Source organism: Lineus longissimus, chromosome 8 (assembly GCF_910592395.1).
Source record: "Lineus longissimus chromosome 8, tnLinLong1.2, whole genome shotgun sequence".
NCBI lineage: Eukaryota > Metazoa > Nemertea > Pilidiophora > Heteronemertea > Lineidae > Lineus > Lineus longissimus.
In genome coordinates, this window is record NC_088315.1 from 5,703,765 (window position 1) to 5,715,767 (window position 12,003).

The window sequence follows — 12,003 nt, forward strand, 5'->3', positions numbered from 1 at the left end:
TAACACTCAATATGCTGATATAATGCGTGTTCAACACTTACTGAGCAACCCATTATTCACTTAACATCTACATAAGACTACTGAACTGAGCATCATTCATGTATTTGTAGTGGTTGAGGCAGCTTCCTTTAGCAAACAGTTGCTATTGGCAATACGCAATATTTTGTTGATGACCGCAAATACATTTATATTTTACCAGTTTAATTCCCACTTTGAAACCGTATAGGGGTGTGTCCGGCACAGCGCACCAGGAGTTGCATTTATGATTTTGACTTGCCCGGGGTTGATGCTGATTTCGCGCAGCATTTCTCACATCACTATCATTCCAAATGGAACCAGAAAGTAGGATACCGTCCTCCTGAAAGAAAATGTCTAGGAGAATACAAGACTCAGATTCAAGTGCGGTGGAATTGGTGGACTTGGACGTCTTGAATCTGGAAGACATTCACGTCATACCCGCGCCAGAACCAGTTGAAGGTACATGTAGATGTATGTTGTTTGCCATTTCGATTTTCAATTGGCGCCAACAGAGTACAGTGTATTTTCGAAATTTACTTCGGTTAATGATAAATTTTTCATAGAAGTTAAGTTTTTAAACTGGTGACAAAGCAATGAAATGGTGTCGAATACTGAATATAGAAGAAAGACATCCACCAGTTAAAAACACTTTAGTTGTACTCAATATTAATCATTATCAATTTTGATAGTTGACATTGCTGGCATAGCAGTTTTATCCAATATTAATTTGGCACTTTTCCGGAGATGAGACTTCGTCGCATTTGTTTAAAATTACTGTCTACCTTCACAAACGTGACAATCCCATAATGAAAATCCTCGATTTCTTCTCTTTTAGTCATTATGAATTCAGACATCGTCATTTTCGACGTCAGCGGAACAATTTTCCGGGTGAGACGAAGCACCATCAACACTGTCCCGAAGTCCAGACTTGGAGCCATCTGCGCTTCAGACGACTACCCGGACAAACTCAACGGAACCTACTACCTCGATCGTGACCCTGACCTGTTCGCCGCCATCTTGAACGCCTGTCGAAACCCAGATGAAATCCACGTTCCCGACGACGTATGCCCTGAAGCATTCCGAGAAGAGTTAGTCTATTGGGGGCTCGACCCTACTAACTTCAGCACTTGCTGCATTGCCAAGGTCCTAGACAGATTCTCTGAGAAGAAGGCGCTGTCTGCGTTAAGGAATGAGATGATGTCCGATCCTATGTTCAAGTATAAGATGAAGAAGCATCCGCCGTTCAGCAGCAAGTTTCAAGCGTGCCGGTACCGGGCCTGGCTGTTTCTGGAGTATCCAATTTACTCAAAACCAGCAATGGTAAGTTCTTTCGTGATAGCTCTATAAAATAATTTGAAACACTCAGCCCTTCAAACGAGTTATAGGACTGGAACGTATTACAAGAAACTTCGGTCTTATCCTACGCTACCTGAATGCCTACTAAAATTAGACTTCCTAATAACTTTTGATTGCAGGGCTTCAGACCAAGATAGCGAGCTACTATTGGCTGCCAAACACAAAGAAGTAGTAACATAGTATACTCCTGAATATTCTGTTTTGCAGGCTTGGGGCATCTTCTTCTACATTGCGCTTGTTACCAGCATCATCTTGACTGAGATTGCCACTCTGCCTGCAAGTCGATCAAGGGTTTCTCCAACAAATTCTCCCAGGACACACAATACACAAGACTTGCAGGGTATGTTGGACAAGGCTATGAACAATGCATTAAAAGCACATTATGAAAACTATGATTACGATGATTACGACGATTACGATGGAAGCGGAGACGGCCTGTACACGACAGCGGCCACACTGGAAGCACAGGTTGCGGATGTTACATCTTCGTTGCAGTCCTTGTCAAAATGGATGAACGGAAAGAAGAGTGTTAGATCCGTGGACGGAAGTGGATTGTTAGCGACCCCACCAACAACTCAACCAGACATTAAGTCAAATAATTCAACTACAAAAGCTACCTCTCGACTGAATTTATATTGGTCAACATCACCCGTTCCCTGGATAATGAAAGGACAGATCATCTTCTTGGTATTCTTCACTCTCGAAGTTGTAGTGCGATTCCTACTCTGTTCTGAAAAAGTCCGATTTTTCACATGTTTTTACAACATCTTGGATATCCTAATGAGCATATCGGCGACACTGTCCGTCATTGTGGAGAATGTATGCAAAGATTTTAATGGAAATGTCACGGAATTATGCAAATATGCCTCCTACTGCACAGGTGTAGCCACTGTCTTCAGGACAATACGCATCTTCAAACTCTCGCGTTGCTGTGCGGGATTGCGCGTCCTAATTCTGGTCGTGCAGAGCTCCTTCTTTGAGTTAATGACACTTATTCTTTTCCTGATCGTCGCCATGTTGATTTTCTCTACCCTGATTTACTACGCTGAACTCCACCTCGGTAATGGATTCATAAGCATTCCTGTGGCGTACTACTGGAGTCTCATCACCATGACCACGGTGGGTTACGGAGATATGCACCCTAACGGAACAGCTGGCTACATCATCGGCGTCATGTGCTCCATTGTTGGAATCCTGATCACAGGGATGGCAATTCCAATTATCGGCAACAACTTCAACAAATACTACAGCATCGTCTGCTTAATCTACGGGGCAATATTCAGTGACAAATTTGACGAGGATGGCAATTTTACAGACGAGTTTCATGTTGGAAGCCATGACACCAGCACGGCACAGGCACATTCCGGTCATCGTGGCCACACCAAGGTACATCCAATGCAAAGAAAGTGTCACTGGGGTAAGGAAGAATGCATTAGACAAAAGTTGTACTAGTGGACTAACCGGCCAAGTACCGATATGGTTTCAGCTGGAATTGAAATTCAAAGCGAGTTGAAGGAAACATGCTTGCCAGCAGGACGTGTATTTCGAAAAAGGCTGTCGTTCGCGCGCGAATGATATTATATTGTATTGTTTGTTGACCTGACTTCTACAAACCATCATATAAATTATTAGTTCCTTTGAAAAGGTATGAAAAATGACGATTTTCTATTCGTACTGGGAGGCCTATACTTTGAATGAAGAATAGCTACAATATCAAAGCTCTGTTTGTGATCGTGTCATACCATACAAGGAGTGGCGCTTCATCAATATTGATTTACAACTGATCCAAACTGATGGTGTGTGGAAATAGTTTATCTGTCATGACCTAAGTCTATATATCATACTCATCTTAACTATCTTTTATCTGTGATGTCTAGAAGTTAGAAAATGGAATATCCAACTCACTACATGTACATGTATGTATATTGTACTAGTCTTATTTTGCTTGATAAATACAAAAATGATATTTTGCCGACGGCAACTTGAATTTTCTTTTCTTTACTGTTACAGAGAGCACGCTAGTGGTGTTGCAGCCTTCTCTGTCGTTTTTAAAGGTTACATGACACTAACAGCGCCGAATTTCATCTTTATATATGGACGTTACCAGCCGTCTTATCTGGTGGGTTGCTGCGTCGGTGATTTTAGTAGGTCTACTTTGTTCGTTTGAGCTGTCAGCAACTCAAGATCACTTCCGTGGCAGAGACTCGTTAGCCGAAGATTCAGGTGGTTTATAGTTGTTGGTCGATCGTTTAGATCATGATGGGGGGGGGGGGGGCGAAAGTGGCAGGAATGAATGACTTGACGGGACGACCGCAAAGGTGGCTTTGATAAGGATGAGAGAACACATAATGGATCGCCCGCATAGTGCTCGTCAAGTGTTGACAGAATCGATTCAGCAAAGGCGAAGAAAAGATAACTCGCGGGAAAGAGGTAAAATTGAAAAATCCAATCAATGGATTCACGTCAATGTATATGCTACTTATAATAAATGGTTCGAATGACTCGCCTTTATGACATTCAACGGCCAATAACGCCGTTATAACCATTGATATCAATGCTATCAATTGTATCCCTTTCTAACAAGATTTATTCACCGCATGATATTGCCATTCGCTTTCTCTGCGTGCAACAACAACTAGTAAATATACCTCGACTGAGATATCATTGCTAAGCATGTCAACACTCAATGGCACTCTTATAGTTCGCAAGGAGCAATGGTTTTCTTTTGAAGTTCAGAGCAATGTAGTAAGGAAGATAACTAGATGATCCGAAGCCCAGATCGATTCAACTACAGCTTCAAACCCGAGTATTTCCAATTTAAAAAAGCTACATACCAGGACTTTGGGTGGATCAGCGTTGGTGTGTGAAGAACTTTGTGGACGGAAAGACTGCTTCTCAATATCAGTGGTTCAAGGATACAGGAAACTTCGCCGAGAGTTTGGTGTACAGCTGGCGAATTTGAAATGCTGTGGTGCTAATTGTAAATGTAGACATCATTCTGCGATCTTCTGTTCGAGGAAGAGGTAAGTGTAACTTCATTCTTCTCTCTGTCAATGGACAGAGACATGGTAATCAATATCGTCGGTGGTCAACTTGAACCATTGCGAGGTAAATGGTTATTCGCAAATAAGCAACTTACGTTTACCGAATAACAGCTTGATATATTTTTCGTGACACAAGCAGAGCTGAAATGTCCTTGTTACAGCTGAAACCGTTTTGTAAGTTAGGTATAAATCCAACCACCATCTTGAAAACCTCCATTTGAAAACAAACTTCATTTGACCAGTTCGTACCCGACTGACATTGCTTCAATTCTTTGTAGATTGAGAAATCGAGAGACAAGATGGTATACATCGACTTCATGCCTAAACTAGTCCAGTATTACGGAGGAGCACATTCCAAATACGAAAGTTTCAGGTAAGCCATGCCATGTTGATAGAAGTATAAGACTTCGTCAATGTTAATTTTATAGCGACAACAGCATTTTATTACGTTTTCATTATCATGAAGGCCACATTTATAGTGTACACGGATGTAGAGCATAGGGTTTTTGAGACGCACATTTTCATTCCTTCTGCTTGAGAATCGAACTGAATTGTAATTTTAGTATAACTACATGTAAAGGTTTTTCGATTGCAGACGACTTATGCAACGCGCCAACGATTGGCTGGAGAGGAACCCCCAAGTTGTTGTCATCAACTGTGAAACTGTGGCTATCAAACCGAACGAGTATTACTTGGAGGATTTCGACAACAAGATCACGATTTGGGATGAATTCTTCATGGAGACAATTGCTGGGAAAACACGAACTGCCAGACATCCAGTATTACATGTTTTGAGGTGAGAGAGTGTTTGCTTATTTAGCAGAAAATTGGTTTGAATGAGGCTTTCAATCGAATTCAACATCTGACAGCTGACATTGCATGGGCATCCCACCTTCACCATACAGTGCAATGCCCAGACATTTAGCCTCAATTCAAGCCATAATTCATAAAGCTTTCCCAACGCTTCATGTCCGGATTAGCCGTGATCGTATAGTGGTTAGTACATTGCGTTGTGGCCGCAATAGCCCAGGTTCGATTCCTGGTCATGGCAAAAAAATTCTCCTTTTTGTCGCGCTCGGGTAAAGTTAGCTAATTTTAAAAAGGAAATGATGACAGGAAAGAAGAAGACAAAAAACTACTTTATTTTGAGGAGTGAAAGGCCATGTATATGTACGTCTTACTTGTACCATCATCAAATCTGTCCAACACCATAGCCTTATACTTCTATTGTTTTAAAAAAGCAAATTGATACCTTTTATACCGACCGTTGTTATGAACCGCAACGAGGCCAGACTTTTGAACACTGTAGCTTCTCACGTTCTATAAGCAGGATGAAGAGACTTTTAATATCTCATGATTCTATTTGAGGTAAATCATACCGGTATACAGGCAATACTGGCCTCCACTCGGGCTTACCATGCAATGAGCGTTGCTTCCGTTGGTCTACTGCAGCAAGCACAAGTCAAAAGCTGAACAAAGTAAAGCAATCTGGATGAATGTACTGATCATGATTATTGTCGACGATTTTCAGAATTTGGTATCTTGGGAAGACCTTTGCCGAGGAGGGCGACGACGACGATGATGATGATGACGATGAGAGCACAATCAGCGAGGAAGAAGCCGAGCAGAGGAGGAAAGCATCCATGAAGAAGCGAAAGTCTATATTCGAAAGGAACGAGAGCATGGCCACTTTTAAACAGGACGCAGATCGGAGAAAGTCGATTAGTTCTACAGCTAGCAAGGACAGTAAGGGGAAGAAGAAGGGTGATAAAGGTGAGCCATCTTCAGTATTATCTGGTACATGAGGGCATCGCCAACTGCAAAGTTTGGCGGATAGCTTGAGATTGCATTTTGCGAGTGCATTCTGCGAGGAAGCGTTAAGTCGCACGGCGAAGACAGTCTAGAGATTTATTATAAAGGCTTTTATCGGACGGACTAACTCTAAACATAGCTTAGCGGATTGCCTGTTAATTCGATGAATAGTATAAACACTCGTCGGCTTCTATTACAGGGAAAACAAAGTCCGTAGCGTTCTCCGACACAAAAGACGTCAAACACTTTGAAAAAGATGACGATGATGACGTCAGCGAAATAGAGGAGGACGAACTGCGACCGCAGCAGATTGGCTACGTAAATATCATACCGTGCCGGTATCGTAGCAGCAAAGATCTAAGGTCGAAGCGGAGGTTCGAACACCTTGGAGCTACTATTGGGCGATTTAACAATAACATGGAGGAGAGACATTTGCCCGGTAAATATTCTAAGCTTTTCCCAGTTAACCAATAGGGATAATAACAATAATTTTTTCACACGTTAGAGTGGTTTTCCATCTTGAACTTTGCCCATTGCACTTGTCATACAATGTAGTGGTATCCATCCACTGACAAGCAACAAAGATGGTTTGACATTTTATTGACGGAGACATGAAAAGGAATCGTTCAACGGCCGTTTACTAGGGAGTATGCTGCTCTACACTGCTAAAGTACCAGTCCATTCATTAAAAGTATCTTCTAGCAAAGTGAGGACAGCACTTTTCTTCCGCGACGTTTACCAGTCGAAAGCTACCGAGAGCACTAGAAGGTGTTCAATCGCCATTCTCTAGTGGTTCCACCTTGTCTGCCTCACTTACTGACCGAGGTGCTCGAACAAAAAGTGGCGGTTTACTACGCAGGCAGCCAACGTCCCTCCTTTTCCGTACACCTTCCCTTCTTTTTACTCATATGACAAATAACAAGCGTTGCTACGGTATGAACGTCGATAACGGACTGAATGCGAAGACGAGAAGTCAAATGTATCTTCAGATGTCCTTCCCTTCACTCATTAGACCATTAATTGGAACTTTTAAGCCTTCGACCAGGAAATATTTTCAACTGCAATCATAAAATTAAAAAACAGTTATAATTTATCATCTTTCAGGGGAAATTATCAGCACCGAGATCTACACGGTTCCCATGTCAGCCAACGGATGTGAATATCCTGATGCCACCTTCTGGAGATTTGGCGAACTAGAGTTCCATATGGCCAGAGTCTATTATTTGCTCGGCGAGTCACTTGGAGAGAAAATAGGTAAAGGTCAATACTTGTGCGTGTATTAAGGCTGCACGAGGTTGCATTAGGGAGTTTTCGCAAAGTCCTCGAAAAGCAAACGCGAAAGCTTGTTAAATTTTTCGACATCATCATCAGGCCTTCGGAAGAATTGGATAAGCGTACGCGTTGGGGTGAATTGAAAATGACAGTCGTAAGAATAGCCAGTTGTTCGTATGTAAAATGTATTAGTAACACATTGATACATATTGTGCTCTTCAAACTAAATGATATGGGTTTCTAATACGTTTGCGGACGCAATGACTCAGGAGTACTGGTCTTAAATGATAAAAATCATCTTCATAGCCACTTAAAACTAATTTTTCCTATAGAAAAAACTTGATAATGTACAGAAATATATACATGAAAAGATAATACAGTGTTGGCACTAAATGATACAATAATTCACCGTCTTCATCGTCACTCTGCACTTCCTTGTATAGGTTTTGCCGACTTCATTCCAATGAACGATGGTGTCGAAGATTTTACGCACATGGTCAGCAGGGCAAATGAATGGATTCAAAAACAGTCAAAAATACATGTCACCAACTTCAGGACCGACTGGTGTAACTTCGGCGCTGGTAAGGACAAGCCATATCTTTATCCGATACGTACACGTAAATCGGAAATATTAGTGTAAAAAAGTGCAACTACAAAATCCTTTCAAATCTGAACATTTTACAATGTTATTCATTTTGTGTCTTGGCCCCAGAGGAGAGATATAAATTTCTATTTTAACGGTGCAATTCACCTACTTCCGAAAGCAGAATTTGACCGGAAATAACGCAACTTTAGAGCCTCCCGATTGGTTCATCGAAAATCAGCTTGCCCACCGGGATTGCGGATATGACACTTTTGATTGTTCAATCCATCGAAACTAACCTTCCTTTTTTTGGGAAATAATTGTACATGTGATAATCACCCCTCCTCTTCAGAACCTACTTTCGTTGAGAGCCAGTCCGCAATACGCCGGGTGTGGATCAATGCCAAGCTTGTTCGTGTACTGAGAGTATGGTACACTACCCCACTGAGACCAGAACTAGTGGAAGTGCCACCCAATCCCGTCGTAAAATGGACGCTGTTCGAGGCTGAGATATTAGTGCAGAAGACGGTAGAGAGGGTGGAGACCTTCACAGAAGTCATCAGGAGGGCGCTCATTGATCTTGAAAAACTAGGTGTGTGTGTTGTAATTTGAATGATGTCGTGTTGGTTAGCCATTGGAGAACGCTTTAATTCTGCTTCCTCCGCTGAAGAAGCATGAATCGGGGTGTCTAATTGGCCATTGAGTGCAACGGGAAGTAACAACGCTACTCGGTAGAAAGATAATGAAATGTGAAAGACTTCAGCAGTGGCTCACAGTTTCTTTTCTTTCGTAATTTTAGTTTTTTGAACCCTTTTGCAGCATAACCAAAAACAACACCGAAAACATGCATAAAACAAGGCACACAGCAAAAACACTGAACATAAAACGACAGCAACGACATCTAACATCAAGATTTGATACCATGCCATTCGATTGGTGTAGCTTTGCATGTGATCGCCGCCATATTTCATCACGTGATTTATCCAATATGAAGCTGTCTGCTTTGGCGTCATCTGCTGATCTCGGTACATTTCGGAAGCCTTCATGATTGCTTCTTTGTAGCGTTGACTTTGCATCAATTCAGTAATGTTTGTGTAAAAGTCATCAGCAGTCAGCTTCCTTAATTCTATGTATAGTCCGAATCCTTTACTCATAAGTCTTTGCGCGTTGTAAACTTGGTCACCGAAAATTGGGAGGCCCAACATCGGGACGCCATGATAGAGTGCCTCGTGCTGGCCGCTGTTTCCACAGTGCGTTGCAAAGACCTTGACCTTTTCATGCCCCAAGAGATCATTTTGAGGAAGCCATTTTGAGGCATAGGTGTTTGAGGGGAGATGTTGACCCTGTTTGAGCTTCTTGACGTCGAACTGTAACACAACCTTAAGCTTAAGTTTTCCAACCGAGGCCAATAATGTATCGACTGTCTGCTCCGGGAGTTGGACAGCGACGGATCCAAATGATATCAGGACAAAACCGTCACTGTTATCAACAAAATCTTTCAAATCGCCTTCCTGTAGCTGTTTTGCAGGCTTGGTAACTAGGCCACCAACGTTGATAAGGTTTGGGGCGCCTGGGATAGGAACTTCATAGACCCTCGCAGTGTCTACCAGGTGAAGCAGTGCTCTGTCAGCGAGGTCCCTATAAGAAGAGTAGGGCTTGTCCGATGGATACGCAATAACGTATTCCAACAGCGGGCCCAGAATGGTCACCAGCAGCGTCTTGACTGTCCGCTGACGGAGTGTAGAGTACTCGTAGTAGACCATATCAGCTGGTCCGGGGGAAAGTAATAGTGTATGAAGGGCTGGAGCAGCCATATCGGCGAGCAAGATCGGCATAAAATTAACGTAAGGTACGCCAAGGTTATGAGGTATTTGGAAAAGGCATCTACACGTTGCATCTATCACGATGAGGTCCGGTTTCAAGGCGTCCAACTCGACGTACATCGTCTTATTTTGCACCATATCACACGCTTCTCTTGATACCTTGAGAAAGAACTGGACAATTTCTGCAAATCGGGAAAATGTCATACCGGCAAATGAAATATCGAATAATAATTTCTGAAACGAATCCGTTTCATGAATTAACTTCTCACCAGCGCCGCTGGACCTATAGTGAACGATATTTATCCCTGCTGCCATATTTTCAAGTGGGTTGAACTTGGTGTCTAATGCCATAAAGACTTGGTGTCCGTTTTCAATCAGCCCCTCCGCGATTGCGTTGGCCTGTAACACTCTGCTCTTCATCATGTAAGACAGGAGCAGTATCCTCTTTCCTGAAACAATCTCTTGCGAAGCAAGAAAGGTTTGAACAAACATGAGTACTAAAAACTTCATCTTGAGTTGGTTTGGCTCAACTGGCTGAATTCCTGAGAAACCGCTAACAAAATGTTCACCATCGGGTCCTATGAATGTTATTTAATCTCATTTGTTAAACAAATATACTGCATTTTTGTGACTATCACAAGGTTGATTGTCTATACGAAGAAATTTTCTGAAAGTGTGACAAAATACTTTAAAAGTATCGATTTCAATCCATGTTAGTAATGTGATCTATATAGCCCTAACGCAATGGTTTGTTATAATGCCATTTGTGTGTATTTTTACTATTGAATTGCTCTACAAATGACTGAAGCGAATCATTATCGTCTTCCAAAAGAAAAGAAAATTAATACGCGACATGACCTACTTTGGGAATGAGATTTTTAATCAGTGCACATACGAAAGGGCCAATACCTGACATGTTCAATGACAAATGACTTGAATACTTAAAACTATAGGCCGCACTCACAAACATGTCTATCCCATATCTGATCTAGATACAAACTCCAAAATAAAAGCGTGATGGACAATGTGAATTTACAGTCAAGGTGTCGCACAGACTGTCAAAAAATATGATCCCAAAACATACGCTTGAAGTTCAAGCTACATGAGAATATATTGCACGATTCAGTTGAGAATTTCGTGCAATGTCCAACTTCCGGTGCACATTGTTATGAAAATTTTACATGTACGTTGTATCAGTGGGCATGCAAAACTGTCTCTGACCTTCCAACTCTTAACGCCAACAGTCATTCCTGAAAGCTATTAACTAACCAATAGGTTTGATCCCAACTTAAAGCAGTTCCGAAACTACGCCAATGTCAAGATCAGCAGGAAAGGATTTATTGGCGCTTTTCTCATGGCTTGGGAGAGTAGGCTGGCCAATGAACAATTCTAAATTATTTTCAATTTTAATTCCAGAAGCACAGATCCTGAATGTGGAAACAGTTGTGTTGTTCTCTGAATACAGCAAGAGAAAACTCCGCCGTGAAGAGATGGACGTCAACGTCGGGCTCCAAATCAAACACATGCTTAGGTTTTACATCTTCGGGAACATTTTCACAAATCAGCTCAGAATCAAAATTCCTAAGCGAACGCGTGACCAAGCCAAAGCTACAGGGGCGTGGAAGGACCTAGGGGCAAGGCTGCAAGGTGGAGGCCAGGCGCCGGCCGTCGGGCGGCCGGGGGGCGGCGGGGCTGCAAAATCAAAGGCCTGTGTTATATCATGAACTATCTTGGTCTCTCCAATGGTGCCATTTTGGCCTGTGAACATTGATGTATGATATAAAATATTTTCCTTACTCCGAGTACATCCTAGCAACGAATATGACAAAGTGCTCAGTATAAAACGAAGTAACGTTCTTGATGACCGAATGTGTTTTTCTTAAAGTGTATATTTGCAAGAAAAATGTACAAATTATTGTCTTAACAATGGTTCTCACTCAACATATACATTCAGACCTTGGTTATGTTGTAACATGCTTTACATCTAAAAAATTCAAGTAAAAGCAATGAAAACAAATATAAGGTCTTTGCTAAACACTAAAGATTTGTCCAAACCGAAATTGTTGAATCGTCTCGACTGCAGTGGCCTTTAAAC

At 41.9% G+C, this 12,003-nt stretch overlaps 2 protein-coding genes and 1 non-coding gene across 4 annotated transcripts; all 3 read left to right on the forward strand.

Annotated features, from left to right (window-relative positions):
- The first annotated feature begins 368 nt into the window (after positions 1-368).
- Positions 369-2,826, forward strand: LOC135492531 (potassium voltage-gated channel protein Shaw-like). Its single transcript, XM_064779048.1, has 3 exons — positions 369-477; positions 854-1,338; positions 1,582-2,826. Exons 1-3 carry the CDS (start codon positions 369-371, stop codon positions 2,824-2,826), a joined length of 1,839 nt encoding a protein of 612 aa, XP_064635118.1.
- A 1,183-nt stretch (positions 2,827-4,009) lies between these two features.
- On the forward strand, positions 4,010-11,949 carry LOC135492223 (uncharacterized). Of its 2 annotated transcripts, XR_010448045.1 has the most exons (10): positions 4,010-4,397; positions 4,697-4,791; positions 5,014-5,214; positions 5,950-6,191; positions 6,430-6,669; positions 7,335-7,484; positions 7,946-8,083; positions 8,438-8,677; positions 8,905-9,934; positions 11,325-11,448. XR_010448045.1 is itself a non-coding variant. In XM_064778521.1 (9 exons), exons 2-9 carry the CDS (start codon positions 4,718-4,720, stop codon positions 11,630-11,632), a joined length of 1,593 nt encoding a protein of 530 aa, XP_064634591.1. In that variant the 5' UTR covers positions 4,010-4,397; positions 4,697-4,717; the 3' UTR covers positions 11,633-11,949. The 2 variants fall into 2 exon arrangements, 1 of the variants encoding a protein (XP_064634591.1); XM_064778521.1 differs by lacking the exon at positions 8,905-9,934 and having other exon boundaries at positions 11,325-11,949.
- Trnah-gug (transfer RNA histidin (anticodon GUG)) lies at positions 5,398-5,469 on the forward strand. The gene has a single exon. It is a non-coding gene; the product is annotated as a tRNA-His (tRNA).
- Positions 11,950-12,003: the final 54 nt, after the last annotated feature.

What these genes read in the sequence shown, in the direction of transcription:
- LOC135492223 (XM_064778521.1), top strand. Translation starts at nt 4,718, where the DNA reads ATGGTATACATCGACTTCATGCCTAAACTAGTCCAGTATTACGGAGGA. An exon ending in CCAGTATTACATGTTTTGAG is followed by an intron (nt 5,215 to 5,949) that starts GTGAGAGAGTGT and finishes GACGATTTTCAG; the next exon opens with AATTTGGTATCTTGGGAAGA. An exon ending in GAAGAAGAAGGGTGATAAAG is followed by an intron (nt 6,192 to 6,429) that starts GTGAGCCATCTT and finishes CTTCTATTACAG; the next exon opens with GGAAAACAAAGTCCGTAGCG.
- LOC135492531 (XM_064779048.1), top strand. Translation starts at nt 369, where the DNA reads ATGTCTAGGAGAATACAAGACTCAGATTCAAGTGCGGTGGAATTGGTG. An exon ending in CGCGCCAGAACCAGTTGAAG is followed by an intron (nt 478 to 853) that starts GTACATGTAGAT and finishes CTTCTCTTTTAG; the next exon opens with TCATTATGAATTCAGACATC. An exon ending in TTTACTCAAAACCAGCAATG is followed by an intron (nt 1,339 to 1,581) that starts GTAAGTTCTTTC and finishes TCTGTTTTGCAG; the next exon opens with GCTTGGGGCATCTTCTTCTA.